The sequence below is a fragment of the Colletotrichum abscissum genome (genome assembly GCF_030869225.1).
Source record: "Colletotrichum abscissum strain IMI 504890 chromosome Unknown Scaffold_11.1, whole genome shotgun sequence".
Classification (NCBI taxonomy): Eukaryota; Fungi; Ascomycota; class Sordariomycetes; order Glomerellales; family Glomerellaceae; genus Colletotrichum; species Colletotrichum abscissum.
Genome location: NW_026849999.1, coordinates 812,476 through 827,626, shown reverse-complemented (window position 1 = coordinate 827,626; position 15,151 = coordinate 812,476). Strand labels below are relative to the sequence as shown.

Genomic DNA, 15,151 nt, shown 5'->3' with positions numbered 1-15,151 from the left:
AGACGTCTGCACCTCATATTTTCGGCGACTTGAGAACACCAAGCCTGCCCACTCTCCCAACACGACCATTCTTGACGACGTGCGAGGCAGAAAAATTCCAGCGCATCGACGGTCGCATGTAGTCCCCTCCACGATGTCGACCGACGCTGTCAGCGCTCCAGTCTCGGAGCCTGCACCTGTGCCGGCGCAATCCACGACTGGTGACCACGACGAGGAGCCGACCCTTGGCCAGATTGAATGTGCAAAGCCCGCCTTCCTCCACTCACCCCCCGACAGCAACAATGCGCCCAAGTCGGAAGCCAGCGACTCTGAGCTCAGCGACCTCGACGACGATGCCGTTGACCCATCTGCTGCTCCTGCGACCCAAGATGAGGCGCCGCCGCCCGAGGACGACATTGGCGAAGTCCTTCCCGACCACTGGTCCGGGACTGTCCCTGTCTTCAGGCCCACGATGCATCAGTTCAAGGACTTCAAGCTATTCGTACGCCCATGCCTCTCCCTTTCGTGCCCTTTGTCGCCGTGTCTTTTCATCGGCTGACTGTGACTGTGACTGTAGATGACCAAAGTCGATCATTATGGAATGAAGTCCGGCATCGTCAAGATTATCCCTCCTCCCGAGTGGAAAGAAAACCTCCCCCGACTCGACGACCTGGTGAAGCAGATCCGAGTCAGAGAACCAATTAAACAAGACATTATGGGATCGAATGGAACCTATCGCCAAGTCAATATTCTTCATCAAAGATCCTACAACCTCCCGCAGTGGCGACAACTTTGCGACCAGAGCGAACATCAGCCCCCAGCGCGGCGAGGCGAGCGCCGAGCCAACGTCGAAAAGCCGAAACCCCGATCCGCCCCCAAACCTCGTACAGAAGCGAAATCAACGTCGGCCGGGTCTAGAAAGCGGGGCCGAGGTCGACCGCGCCGGGGTAAGGCCAAGGGCAAGAACCAGGATGATGAGGACGATGCCGAAGAAGAACAAGAGGAAGAGAAGCGACCGATGACGCCTGTTTCCCCTAAGCCGGCTGCGGATGCGGACCCCAAGGTCAAGGTCAAGAAAGAAGAAGTCGTCGACTCTGTAGAAGACCCGGGAATGGATGTTGACGAAGATGAGCCACCAACCGTTGGCAGAATGGGTCGGATGGGTGGCGCGAGACAAGCAAAGCCAAAGACCCAGACTGTTTCGGCCCGTCGGAAGTACAGCAAGAGAGAAGGGTCCGCCATGATTGACGAAAAGGCGTTTGAAGACTTTGACTATCAGATGGATGTCTCTGACTATACCCCTGAGCGCTGTGAGGAACTCGAGAGGATATACTGGAAAACCCTCACGTACGCCCCGCCGTTGTACGGCGCAGATCTCATGGGTACTCTCTTCGACGAATCGACAGAAATGTGGAACTTGAACAAGCTTCCCAACCTGCTGGACGTTCTTGGGACAAAGGTTCCCGGCGTTAACACGGCCTACCTCTACTTGGGCATGTGGAAGGCCACTTTCGCATGGCATTTGGAGGACGTCGATCTTTACAGCATCAACTATCTCCACTTCGGCGCCCCTAAACAATGGTACAGCATTTCACAGGCTGACGCCCGCCGTTTCGAGGCTGCCATGAAGAACATTTGGCCCACGGACGCCAAGGCTTGCGACCAGTTCCTCCGTCACAAGGGATTCTTGATTTCCCCATCGCACCTCAAGCAGCACTACAATATCACCGTTAATAAGTGCGTTTCGTACCCGGGTGAATTCGTCGTAACCTATCCCTACGGTTACCACTCTGGATACAACTTGGGCTACAACTGCGCCGAGGCTGTCAACTTTGCGCTCGACTCTTGGCTTCCCATGGGCAAGATCGCCAAACGTTGCGAGTGCGCACAGGCGCAAGATAGCGTGTGGGTTGACGTATACGATATCGAACGAAAACTCCGTGGCGAACCCACTCCCGAGTACGAGGAAACTGACGAAGAAGACGAAGAGGACGAGGATGAGGATGAAGACGACGCTACTGGCCTTCCGTCTCCTCCTGGTAGTAACGGCATTGTCAAGTCGGCTCGCAAACGAAAGCGCGCTGCTGGGGACAAAGAAGGCAGGGCAAAGACCAAGCGGATTCGTCTCAAGGTCAAGACGCGCGCAGAGCCGACGTGCTGCCTTTGCCCCAGCGATATCCCTGGTGCAGAAGTCCTGCCAACAGACGATGGCCGCAAGGCCCATCGGATGTGCGCGCTATACCTGCCCGAGACATACATCGATACCGTCGACGACAAGGAGGTCATTGCGAATGTTGCCAACATCAACAAGGAACGCCTGGATCTCAAGTGTCTCTATTGTCGGTCCAAGAAGGGTGCCTGCTTCCAGTGCTCCCAGAAGAAATGTGCTCGGGCCTACCACGCCACATGCGCGGCTGCCGCGGGTGTCTTTGTCGAAGAAGCCGAAGTCCCGGTCTTTGGCGAAGATGGAACCGAGTACAAGGAGCAAGCGTTCGAGTTCAGCTGTCGCTTCCATCGTACCAAGCGTGATAGGAAACATACTGGTGACTCCTTGGAGGATGATGTGCGGATTCGCGAGGCTGCAGCAGCACTTACCAAGGGCGACATCTGCCAGCTGCAGTACTTCAAGGGCGACATCTTTGCCGGTGTCGTGGTTGAGAATCGCGCCGATGAGCAGATGTTCCTCCTTGATATCATTCCTAATGGGTATGTCTCTATCGACAACTTTGATCAACAAATTCTGACGTGCTGTAGTGACCGTCTCGAGGTTGAGTGGAAGTGGCTTCTACTGCCCGACCCATCTGACTACCACCTTCCAAAGGCGTCTTCCAAGGCTATCCCGATGCCATCATCGCAGAAGGCAAAGGAACGACTGAATGCGAAGCGCCCTGCTGATGAGATTCCCCGCAAAGATGCTCCCTTTGTTGAAGGCTACACATGGGCAGAGTTCCATCCATGCAACGAGTGTACTAATCCAAACCAGACCAAGGTTGATCTGTCGAAGGACAGCCAAGTCTGGCACTATCTCGGCAAGACGTCGACGGAGGCGAAGGCACAGTATTCTGATGATCCCGCCAAGCAGCTGCACAATCCCAAGAGCAACTTTCTTGACACCATTCCCAAGCCTCCCAAGCCTGTTTCCGCAAGCACGTCGCATCGCAGGGTGTCGGTTGTTCCCCCACAACCAGCCCCATTGCCAGTGTTTACGCCTGGAGTCGCTGTTCAGAATGGGCCCAAGTCGGAGAAGCCATACGTATACAAACCCAGGAAACCTGTCGAAACCAACTACGCTGGGACCGGTTCTTTCACCACGCAAAAGTCCACACCCAAGGCTTCTGCGCCCCCGACTCCCGGAGGACAGCAGATCCACTTCGGAGCTGATCCTCGATACCCGATCCCGGGTACCCAGTTTGTTCAACAGAAGTTTGCTCCCGACGTACATCAACAATATATGCCTCGTCCCGCTCCAGCTGGGCAGGGCTACTACGAGGCTCCGAACTCGATGCAACGGTCGAGCCCGTACAGCACCCCGGGACCGCAACCCGTAGTCAGCGCGCGGTCCACGCAACAAACGTGGTCGACGCCGTCGCAGAACTCCAGACCTCCTTTACCACACAGTACTTCGCAAGGCTCAACTCAACAGAACCATCGGAGATACTCGGCCGCACCAACGCCTTCTGTTGCTATGAAATATGCATTCTTCCAGGTTCACCACAACAGGTCAGATTTTTCCAACCCTAGGGACTTGATTAATAATACTCACACACTCCATAGAGACTCGAAGACGTACCGAACTCCCTATGCTCCATGGGGAGGATTCACCAACGGATATGAAGGTAACCTCCGAGCTCATCTCATGAGGACGTCTCCAGAAGCCTTCTTCAAAAACCGGCAAGGCTCCATTCAGGGAGGCACGCCGACACCCGCTCCGAACACGGGCCCGCAGGGACCTGCTTACGGCGGTCCATACCACAACACACTCACGAATGTCATGCCTCAAGGTTCTATCGGAATGTATGGTGTCAAAACAGCGGCCCCTTATTCTTCACCATCGCCGCAGGTCCCTCAGAATCACGCCAGGACGCCATCTTACTCATCGATATCTCCCTCTCCTGCATCAGGCAACTCTCGACCCAGCTCGCATGGCCAAAGTCAGGGCTGGCAGCCGCAGCAGCCACAGTCGGCGCCGCTACATCCGGCGATCCGGCCGCAGTATGGAGGTTGGGCAAACCAGCCACAACAGCAGCATCCTCAGCCTCAACACACTCAACCAGCACAATATCAACCCTCGCAACAGCCTGTCTCTCAGCAGTCTCCTGCTAGCCAGCCTCAGTCTACCCAGACGAAATCTCAGCCTGCAGCAAAGCCCGCTGCGCCGAAGGTGCAGTATAAGGTATGACCACCTAATACATGACATTTCCCCAAGTAGAACAAGCCCAAGCTGACTCAATGATAGATCCCCGAGAAGCAGACACCGGTTCCCCTCCCGGCCAAGTATCTCGCAGCCATGGGCAAGATGCCTTCGGCTGCTACTCCATCCAAGACCAGTTCGAAAACAACTGGAGCGTCTGCGCAAGGTACGAACCCACCCCCGGCTGCTCGCCCCGGGAAGGATGCAACCCAGGAACCGCCGACGGCAGCCACCAATGGCTATACCGCGCAAACGGCTTCTCAACCGTCAAAATCAGCTGGCCCAACGACAGAGACGGCGCCTCCCGTAGCTCAAGCCCCCGTGTCGGTACCGCACACACCAGTGCCGGCTCCAACCTCTCGAATGCCCTTTACGAATCAATCGATGACTACGGCGTTCCCCCGACAGTCTACCCAGTCTCAATCTCAGGCTTACGATACGCCATCAGCCCAGCCGTTCCCTCCCGCGAGCCGACCACGGACTGAGCATCTCAACCCAGCAGAGCTCTTGGCCCAATTTGCCCTCACCCCGCGCGTGAATCCGCCGACGCCTACAGCACCTTCCCATCAGTCCGCACCGTCGCCGGTTCCTCTACAGACAGCTGCCATGCCAGGCTACCAGAGTCACGGTTCAAACTGGGGACCGACGCAGCAGCAGCAGCAGACACAGCAGCCCCAAGCCTGGGCGCCCCCGCCGGGACATTGGCAGCCTCCACATCATCAGCAGTACCACCAGCATCCTCCGCCACAGCAATACCAACAGCATTATCGACAGCAGAATCAGCAGCAGCCGCCACCACCGCCGCAACAACAACATCAAATGCAAGCGCAGCCATCGTTACCCCCGCCCCATCAAACTCCTGAGGACGACGTTCCTCTGCCCGATGTGCCTACGGACTCAACGGCCATCGTCGAGAGGATGATGCAGAATCTCCGCCGCGCTGCGTTCCAAGGCTGATGCGACACCTACCTGGCCTGCACGGCACGTGTACATGTTTGACTAGTCTACGATTCGAAAACCAGAAACCAAATCTCTTCCAGTACGATACCGCCACAGTTGAACTGAAAACGACCAAACCAGAAAGACGGAAGGGAGGGGGGGGGATGTGTATGGAATGAAAAGATATGCATGATTTTGCACGGGTTTCGGCGTTTGAATGGGGGTGTTGATCGGGCTAAGCTCAGGCCTCTCATGGAAGTTCCTCTTCGGAGAGCGGTTTCATGATGGACGGGTGGGCTTTTTGTGTTTTTTGTGTCTTCTTTTATAGTCTTCCGAGCTTCTCTTTGCAAAAGCGTACATTAGGTTTCGAGGACCAAGACGCAAGGAAAGCAGGCTACCTAGCTAGCTAGCTATAGGCGCGACTTGCTTTCCCCGGGCGTCTCGAATGTATAAATAATGAAACGTGCGATGTTGCCCAAGTTACGTTATGCTCCCTCCCCTCGTACGGCTCCCGATGTTGAAAAACGAAGGTGATGGGTCTGAAGATGAGGCCATTGCTCTGGAATTTTCGCTGGTCGTTGGACGGGTCGTTCAGTTCGCTGCAATTCGTAAACATCCATAGGTGATTAAGCGGTCTAGACAAAAGTTGTCATTGACCATCGTGGTTGGTTGTGAGGTTCTCACTGCAATTTCAACTGCCCTCGGGCCAGGGGGATTGACATCGCATTACTTCAGATTGCATCAACAGACAAACGAAGGAAGACCACAGACGTAGTAACGTAAATAATGATTGGATTTTTTCGCTTTTCCACAAAAAGCTAGCATTCTGTAGCTAGCTGACTACAACTTGGACGGAATATTCCCTTTCTGTACTCCTCCAGTTGTCGCCAATTCATCCCCTTCGATTCACGCATACTTGTTGGCGACGAGCCACTCCTTCAGCTTAGCAGCGTCACGCTCGCGGTACGCGGCGCGACCACGGACCTTGTCCTTGACGGTCTCGAGGGTACGGGCGAAAGCGCTCGTGTCCTTGTCGGCGAAGAAGGCCTCAATGTCCTTGACGGACTCAAAGTCGGTGAACTTGCCCAGGGAGACCTGGATGAAGCGGTCAACGACAATGGGGTTGCCGAGCTTGGCGAGGCAGGCCTCCCAGTTGTTCTTGACGTAGTCCCACTGGATCTGGCGGGCGACCGAGTTGCCGGCGAGAGCGGAGCCGAGGGAGTGCATGTCGGCGGACGGGACGGAGTCCGAAGCCGGGGCGGGCGGGGACTTGTTGAAGAGGAAGGGGAGCAGGTTGTTCTTGATGATGTTCTCGTCGCGGACGAAACCAAGGTTGGAGAGGCAGATCTCCTTGCCGTCGATGGCGGGGGTGGTGAACCACTCCTTCTTCAAGGCCTCGACGGCACGGGCCGTGTCGTTCTTGATGGCGACGCGGAAGACGGGCGTGCGGAGAGCGGGGTGCAGGGGGTTAGACTCGGGTGACTCGACCCAGGCGTTGAAGCGCTTGGTGGCCTCCTCGGTGACACTACGGTTGTTAGTACTTGTATAGACTCATCAATGGTGGATAATATTTACCCAGCATGGCCGTTGACACCAGCAGTCAGGAGGACTCTCTTGCGGAGAAGTCCGTCAAGGTAGCTCTCGCCCTCGGGGAAGTCCCAGCCCATCTTGGCCACGACGTCGTTGATAAGCTTCAACGTGAAAGTCTCCAGACCCTTCTTGATCGTCTCGTCATCGCTGAAGATGGACTTGACAAGTGCGATAGAGTCAAGGACCTGACTCCACACGAGGTAGTTGTCCTCCTTGGCGAAGCCTTGGACGAAGGACAGAAGAGCCGCGGTGGTGCCGTAGCCAGAGAAGGCAAGGTCGGCGGAGGAGCCGATGATGGCAATCTTGTCCTCGGTGGTGAGGCGATCCAGCTGCTGTCCGAGCTTCAGAAGACGCTCAGGGGGGTAGTTGACACGGTAGAAACCGGAAGATCCAGAGTTGAGCTTGTAAAAGTCCGTGTCGATATCACGGATCGTGTCCTCCTTCTTCTCGAGAGACAGGGAGGTGACACCCTTGGTGCCGACCTTGCCCTCAATCTCAAGGGGAATCCACCAGGTGGTCTCGTCGTCTTCGGGCTTGACGTCGCCAGTGGAAAGGAAACGAGACTGCTTAACAGAGATCTGACCGGGCTCCTCGGCGACGGTCAGAACGGGGTGACCAATCTTGGAAATCCAGGGGCCCATGAGCTTGTTCACATCCTTGCCGGACGCCTCAGTGAGAGCATCCCACAACGCCTTGGTCTTGGCGTTGCCGTACTGGTGGGCCTTGAGGTAGTTGGAGACACCCTTGAGGAAGGTCTCGACACCGAGGTGGTTGGCGAGCATGCGAATGGCCGAGCAACCCTTGAGGTAGCTGATGTGGTCGAAAATCTGGTTGACATCAAGGGCGTCCTTGACAGGCACGTGGATGGCATGACTGGCTCTGATGCCATCAAGCTTGAAGGCCATCTCCATACCCTCGTTGACAAACTGAGACCAAACCTGCCACTCGGGGTGCAGGTAGTCTGTCGCGTGCCATCCAACCCAGGTGGCGAAACCCTCGTTCAACCACAGCTCATCCCACCAGTCCATGGTGACCAGGTTGCCGAACCACTGGTGAGCCAGCTCGTGAGCGACAACGTAAGCGACACGGTTGCGGTACCTGGCCTCGGACGTCTTCTCGTCGAAGAGGACGGCGGTAGTGCGGTAGGTGACGAGACCCCAATTCTCCATGGCTCCGTGTGTGAACTCGTGGACGGCCAACAGGTCGGCCTTGGGCAGGGGGTACTCGATGCCAAAGATGTCGGAGAAGAAGTCGATGATGCGGGGCGCGTGCCACAGAGCATAACGGCCCTGCTCCTTCAGGCCACGGGTGGTGTAGACACGAACGGGCAGCTGCTTGCCGTTGTAGCGGCGCTCGGTGAACTCCTCAACGTACTCAAAATCACCAACAGCCCAGGCGAGGAGGTATGTGGACATCTTGGGGCTGGTCTCGAAGGAAACCAGCTGCCAGCCCTCCTTGGTCTTCTTGGTGTCCTTGACGGGCATGTTGCTGAGGGCGACCTGGTCGTCGGGGATCTCAATCTCAAAGTCAAAGGTGGCCTTGAGGTTAGGCTCGTCGAAACAGGGGAAGGCCCGACGGGCGTCGCAAGACTCGAACTGTGTGCTGAACATGTAGTGCCACTCGTCGTCGCGGGGAACAGACTTGGCGGGCTCGGCGGCGGGCTTGTACTTGCTGCGGTAGAAGCCGGCCATCTCGTTGTTGATGATGCCCTCAAAGTCAATGGTCAGAACAGCCTTTTGCGCCTGGGGGATCTCCTCGTCAAAGGTGACGGTAGCGCGCTGCTGCTTCTCGCCATAGCTGAAGTTGGTGGACTCCCATGATTGCGTCGACTTGGTGTGGCCGACGGCGATCTTTGCGCTGAGCAGCTTGATCTCGAGGGCGTTGAGGACAATCTCCTTGGTAGGCTTGACAACCTCGGCGTCGATGCTGTGGGGCGCAAGCAAGAGGTTAGCATCTCGGGCACGTCTTTGGAGTGCTGGTTGCAGCTCGTGCTGAAGTTGAAGCTGAAGCTGAAGCTCGGAGCTCGGGCGGAGTGAGGGGTAGGGGTGTATCCTTACGTCACGGTTCCCTTGTAAGTCCAGTCCTTGAAGTTGAGGTCACGGAGGGAAAGGACGTAGTGGGAGGGCCGAATGGACTCGGGGAGAACTTCGCGATCAGCCATGTTGCCGACTCTGCTGGCGTACAGTGCCTTGTCGGATGTGGTGATTGTCGAGCAGTAGTTGCGGTGGGAAGCGGGTGCGGGGAAGGAAGAAGGTCGGCGGTAGCTATTTGTCCGCGAGGCGAGCTTTATGTCAGTTTCGTACCCTTGGGGTGGCTCAAGGTAGGCTGCAAAGAGGAGTAGTAAGACAAGGAGGACAATAGGAAAATGGGAGGACGGAGGAAGAGGAAAGAAGAGTAAGGTGGTAGTAGTGGTAGCAGGAGGGAGGCGGGAGAAAAAAAAGAAGAGTAGTGTAATGGATACGATCAGAGTAGAAGCTGTGCCAGCTCCACAAGAGAGTGCCTTCCTACTTGGGATTATGGGCAAAGCGGCAAGCGGCAAATGGGACAACTGGCGCGTGGTAGTAGACTCTCAGGTACTGAGGGAGATATCCGGATTGGTGGTATGGTTGTGGGTTTGGATCAAGGTGAAGGAGAGAGTTCCGGGGTGGATCAATGGTGATGCTCCGAGGTGAGGGGCAACGAGGGGCACACAAAAGGTCCCTGCATGGGTCAAGCTGGTAGGTAGCTCTCGTGCGTTCTGGGGCTGTCCACTCCTGTCCACTCATTGAGTGAGGTAAGCGTGGAGTATGCTGCCCACCACAAGCAAGGCGCCGCTACGCTCGACTTGGTCCACGGGTGCGCGCAGGCCACTAATACCTTCCGGTACAGGCAGCCCAGGAACACCCGTTTCTCCCATCGTTGCTGTTCCATTACCAAAGAGTAAGGTAAAGCACAGAGTAAATCAAGGTCTACTAGGCCTTTGTTATCCGAGATGAGGGTACTTTGGAAAAAAAAAAGAAAGGTCCCAACAGATAGAAAGGTGGCCGGCCATTCAACGGAGGGGAACCTTGAAACCAAAAGAAAGCAGACCAGACAAACTTACCTTGCAATGAAGGCATCGCGAGCAATCCGTCCAACATTGGAAGCCGAGGACCAGAGAGCATTAGACGTAGGCGTGGTGGAAGCTGCTGCCTTGAAGACAGACGAATTCGAGAAGTGGCGTCTGAAGCCGATGCTGTACGAGCATGATGAAGAAAAAGAAGCCGGCGCCGATGAGCCAAAAGAGGACGATGATGTTGGTGTTACAAGAAGTGATGGCAGTAGTGGTACAGATACACAGCAGCCGCGGACCAGACCGCGCGCCGCAGGACCAAACGTCCGTCCGGCCAGCTGCCCGATCGGGTTCATCCTGTTTGATCGGTCCGCCCAGGACGGACTGGACGCAGAAACGAAAGGACTATAGAGCTGAGCTGGTGATGAGGTTGAGGCAGGTGACAATTGCCTCAGTGCATCGTCGCTACCGATTCCTTCTTCACGCTGGTTGGAATACTTTGTAGATAAATCTCTGTACGAGGACGGGACAGACTCAGGAGGTCACACAGCCTGTCAACTCGGACGCTTCGGCGCGGGAATTAGCCTGTTTAGGCAGAAAACGGGGCTAACTGCTGCTGGTACGAGGCTGTGGTGGCTTGTGCTCAACCATAAGTTCCCTCGAAGGAAAAAAAAAAAAAGTTGAATTGCTCAACGCCGACGACAAGCGAGATGACCTCGGTACGACTGCCCCCATATAGGGTAGGTAGATATCTGTATGCTTTGAGGTATGAATGAGTGGAATTCCATAAGTTCAGTTAATTAATAACATATCACAGTCTCAAGCGAAGTAAGAACGAACCGAAAAGATATATAGCTGTAATGTGAACCATTGTTGCTCTTCCTCTGCAACGCTCAATGTATAAAGTCCTCCCCCGCTATGGCATCCCAAAACCTCTAATACTCGCTTGGTATACACATCGTCAAACGCGATCGATGCCTACCTATAGTGCTTCCCTTCCCTTGCCTCCAGACAAATTCCCTCCCAACACTCTGAGCGCGCTAATTCACAAGATACCCAATGCGTCCCAACCATGCCATGAAAAACGGCCTCGAAAGCAGCCAATCCCACACCGTAACGCCTGCCCCCATTCGATCCCGAACAAGTACATCATTACGTCGTCAAGAGAAAAAAGTTCTCAAGAATGCCTCCTCCTCTACTCGTATATCGTACCATGCATACACACGTGCTCTTCGTCTTGCAACCTTATGCCTTGCAACCTTATGCCGAACTGCCGGCGCTGGCGCTAGCGCCCGTTGCTCCTCCCTCCGCCGCCACCTTGGCCGCGACTTCGTTCCACCACGATCCGTGGGCCGCTCTGTCGACGGCTCCGACCTTGGATATCTCGTCCAGCATCTCCCGAACCTGCACCGCGAACTCCGCCAGGCCAAGACCCGCCAGCTTCTCATGCGCAGTCGTGGCCGCGTTGAGCTTCTCCTTTGCTGATCCAGCAGTCAACCTGGCGTTCATGTGGCCCCTGAGCCTGGCCAGGAGAAGCCGCAGAACGGGTTCTGTCGGCTCGATGCTCTTCTTCATCGAGTCTTGGCTAGCCTTCAGCACCTTGGTAACGAGGGCTTTCAGGTGCGTCTTGGTCGCTGCTGGCATAGACCTGCCAGCCTCGAGTGCCGCCATGACACCCTGTACTGTCGATTCGACATTGTCGTGATCTGCCTCAAGCACCGCTGTGATCCGTGTTGCCTCCGTCTTCCACGGCGTGCGGACGTCTCGCTTCAGGAGGTTCTTGCATTGCAGTAAAATGGCCCCGGTGGTGACAATACGCTGCGAGGCCAGGGACAGCCGCACCATGCGCTTGTAGTCCAAGCCCAACATCTCGGGCACTTTGTCAACGGCGATTGGAGCCGGCTGCGTGAAACTGTCGACGAGCAACTGTGCGTATATTTTGTCGTCCGTTGGCCGATTCTTGGGGTGATTGATGCCCTCCGGGTCTCTCTTTCGAGCCTCCGCCAGAACCTTGGAGCGTGCAGAACGCCAGGCCGTCTCGGCCGCGCTCAAATCGTGTGCACCGCTCTCAAGCGCCCCAGTGAACCTCTTCCTCTCATACCCTGTTGCAGACTCAATCAACTGAGGAGCTGCAGTGGAGAACATGTAGTTGACGTAGTCGCACAACATGAAATCGACAAATTCTGTCAATGCTTCCACGCGATCAACCAAGCTCCCTTTTTGAAGTTTGTTTTCTACCAAATCCTTGGCCTCATCGTCGCGGAATGGCGCGCACAACTTGGGCAAGAGGTTTGCCATGGAAGTAAAAAACTTCTCATATGAGAAGTTCCCCATCTGGAACTGCCGCTCGGCCACCTCGACATCCAGTATCTCACTAATCGTTGTGTGCATGTAGGCACCGGGCTTGACGAGCCGCTGCAGATTGTCCTTGAGATATTTCATCATGATGACAAAATATGCAAAGCTAGCGTCCATATTGTCTTCCTCAATGCTTGCTCTCATTCCGGCAAATAGGGGTATCTGGACGGCAGCGTGGTGTTCCCGGTATTCGCTTGAAGGGATGCGGTATTCTCGGTTAATGGCAAGCTCGTGGACAACAATCCTGTTATCGGGCAACAGGCCGCCGAACCCAGGCTTGATCTCAATGGGCTGTGGTTTGGTATGACCCTTGGCCGGCGTTGGCGGCGGTGTCAAGGTCTGCGAATCCGGCGACACAAGGCTTTCGGCAGTAGCGGAAGCCTCTCCGGGCACGTTTTCGGCGACCCGAGGCTTCATATCGCCAGTGGGCTTCTTTGCGGCTCGCGCCTTGCGAGCCTTGCGAACGGCATCGCCAATCATCTTCTTGCCCTTTTCCTGGCCCGCAAGCTTCTTGATCCGCACAATCAGCTGAACTTGATTGCTCTTAATGCTCTCTCGGTATTGCTCTGCGGCCGCGTCTTCGGTGCTTTCCTGGACCGTCTGCAAAATCATGTCCAGCTCAACAAACTGCAAGAGCATCAGCTGAACAAGAGACTCTGAGTCCCGAGACTTCCATGCAAGGAACGCATTGTAGAAAGTGGCATAAATCTCGGGCAGTGCACTACGTAGAGTCGGCGGGGGGGTATAATTGTTGGCTGCGGTCAGACGCGACATGATGTTCTCGAAAGAAATTAGGAGATCTCGGGCTTTCGTCACGAGGTCCTGCAGCTGTGGATTAGCAAGGTCATTACGGGGCATTGGTTGAGGCTGTGACAATCCAACCTGTTCCCTATCCCCCGTGCCGTCCTTGTTACTCAGAACCTGCGTGGGGTGGCCCAGAATGAGGAAAGCGCTGAGAAATGTGCGAACGGCGGCCATCTCCTCGACCGACCCCGTCTCGCCCTCCTGCAAGCCGCATATCCTGAGGATACGGGCGGTCTGTACGAGGACCTCTTCTTGCGCCAACAGCTCGAGTACTTGGTCAAAAGACGTGTCCCGCACGCCGTCAATGGTGATGCCTAACCCGGAGAACTCAGCAACAGCCTTTCTTCTCATGAGGCTCTTCCACCACCATTGCAGTTTTTCGGCTGCTTCAGGCTCGCTCAACACCCGAGCACGCTTCTCGTCAGAGGTATTCGAAGAGGCCTCGGCGGGCTTCCGCGACATGAGACTCTGGCCTCGCGCCCTCTTGGTGGCATTACGGCCCTTTAGCTCTTCTCTCCGCCGCTCGGCCTCGGCCAAACGTTCTTCCATCTGAACGCGGAGCTTGACCAGTTCCTGTTCTCTCTTGCCCTTCATGGTCTCGGCAACGGCCTTGGCCCTCTTGACCTCCTCGGCACAGGAAGCCACGATCTCGGCTAGGTTGCGCTCCCGGGCTTGTTGGGCAGCAATGGCTCGTTCTTCGGATAGGGAGGTGTCGCGGTGGCTGGCCTTGGCCATGGCGGCTCTCAGACGAACCTTTTCGGCGTGGGCAGCTCGGTCGGCGAGGCGTGCTTTTCGGTCTTCGAGAAAGGACGTGCGCCGGAGGTGCTGTGCAATGTGCTTGCTCTGGTCAGAGTCTCCATGGCGGGTGAAGGTCTGGGTCGAGGAACAGCGGGAATGTGCAGAAGAGATGGAGTTGCGGCGGGAAGAGGCTGCTGAGTCCTTGCGACGGGTCTGGGAGGGCCGGTAGAAGCGGGCGGCGATGTGCGGAGGCGGGGTGAAGATGCGGCCGTCAGTGTCGTCCATCTCCTCGTCGGAGGTCGGGGGCATGGATAGGTCAACGTCGGCTCCCTCCATGGCTGACGATGGTGAGCCAACAGACTCTTCTAGATTGCGCGAAGGGTCGGTGAGGTCTGCCGAGGGGCGACGCATGTTGTATGGCGTGCCTCCTAGCTTGGATGTTTCGGAGGTTCGAGCGGTTGCGGATTCGCAATGGTTGGTGCAGTGAAAGACGATATTTGGCGAGCGAAAGGGGCGGCAAAGGTGGTGATGATGTAGTTAGGTCGAAGGCTCTCAAGACGGAGAAGGTTTCCGAGTGATACAGGAGTTACCAGGGGTTGTGTGTCGTGTTGTAGTCGCAGTCGCGGCTGGTGGTCGAGGGGGAACCGGTCGGGTCGCCCAAACAAGGTGGATCGGGCTGAAGCCTGGGATTAAGCCAAGGTGCCTAGTAGGCAGGCAAGCGAATGGATTTCGGCTGTCGATTTTTGGGAGGGGGGAATAACAACAACAACAACAAAAAGGTGTTGCAAGGGGAGGGCTGGTCCTTTAATTTTCTGGTCCTGAGAAACGAAAAACGACTGGGTATAAGGCAGAACCGAAAAGGTCAGAAGAAGGCGTCTGCCGTATGAGGGACGAAGGAAGTGGTATGTGAAGTTGGAAAGTCAAGAAGTTCGCATTGCAACCTTGGGGGGAAGTCAAGGAAAGCCCGAGGAAATCATGGCTGGCGGCCGGGCTGCGGGAGGTGCTGGCGTTAGGTTGGTGGTGGATGGTGAGGAGTGGTGGTGGTGCTTGGTGCGTGCCGAGTGGTGTAACAAGTGCGAATGGATGGCTGGGCTTGTGTGTTTGTGTTGTGTTGTGCGTGTGGACTGTGGACTGTGGACCGACTTGCTGGGAATGGAATGACGGAAGCTTCCAGTTTCCCATACCTTGGCCACTAATTGTGAAATTCACCCTCTACTGCCCTCCTCTTGCGGCTTTGCCCTGCTGACCGAGCATTTGGGGCCATTGGCGCAATTGCTCAGGATCTGCAGGTATGACAAACA

General features: G+C 55.9%; 4 protein-coding genes across 4 annotated transcripts; 2 read left to right on the top strand and 2 right to left on the bottom strand.

Moving 5' to 3' along the window:
* Window positions 1-133: 133 nt before the first annotated feature.
* CABS01_05592 (JmjC domain-containing protein) lies at window positions 134-5,347 on the top strand (the record flags this gene model as incomplete). Its single annotated transcript, XM_060538960.1, has 5 exons — window positions 134-481; window positions 557-2,685; window positions 2,734-3,699; window positions 3,754-4,372; window positions 4,436-5,347. The coding sequence occupies 5 exons, from the start codon at window positions 134-136 to the stop codon at window positions 5,345-5,347; spliced, it is 4,974 nt and encodes a 1,657-aa protein (XP_060405222.1).
* Window positions 5,348-6,235: 888 nt separating this feature from the next.
* CABS01_05591 (peptidase family M1) lies at window positions 6,236-9,815 on the bottom strand (the record flags this gene model as incomplete). Its single annotated transcript, XM_060538959.1, has 4 exons — window positions 6,236-6,854; window positions 6,905-8,845; window positions 8,977-9,203; window positions 9,717-9,815. 4 exons carry the CDS (start codon window positions 9,813-9,815, stop codon window positions 6,236-6,238), a joined length of 2,886 nt encoding a protein of 961 aa, XP_060405221.1.
* A 192-nt stretch (window positions 9,816-10,007) lies between these two features.
* On the top strand, window positions 10,008-10,361 carry CABS01_05590 (uncharacterized protein; the record flags this gene model as incomplete). Its single annotated transcript, XM_060538958.1, has 1 exon — window positions 10,008-10,361. The coding sequence occupies one exon, from the start codon at window positions 10,008-10,010 to the stop codon at window positions 10,359-10,361; it is 354 nt and encodes a 117-aa protein (XP_060405220.1).
* An 849-nt stretch (window positions 10,362-11,210) lies between these two features.
* On the bottom strand, window positions 11,211-14,261 carry CABS01_05589 (IQ calmodulin-binding domain-containing family protein; the record flags this gene model as incomplete). The annotated part of the gene is made up of 1 exon (XM_060538957.1): window positions 11,211-14,261. The coding sequence occupies one exon, from the start codon at window positions 14,259-14,261 to the stop codon at window positions 11,211-11,213; it is 3,051 nt and encodes a 1,016-aa protein (XP_060405219.1).
* Between the last annotated feature and the right edge of the window lie 890 nt (window positions 14,262-15,151).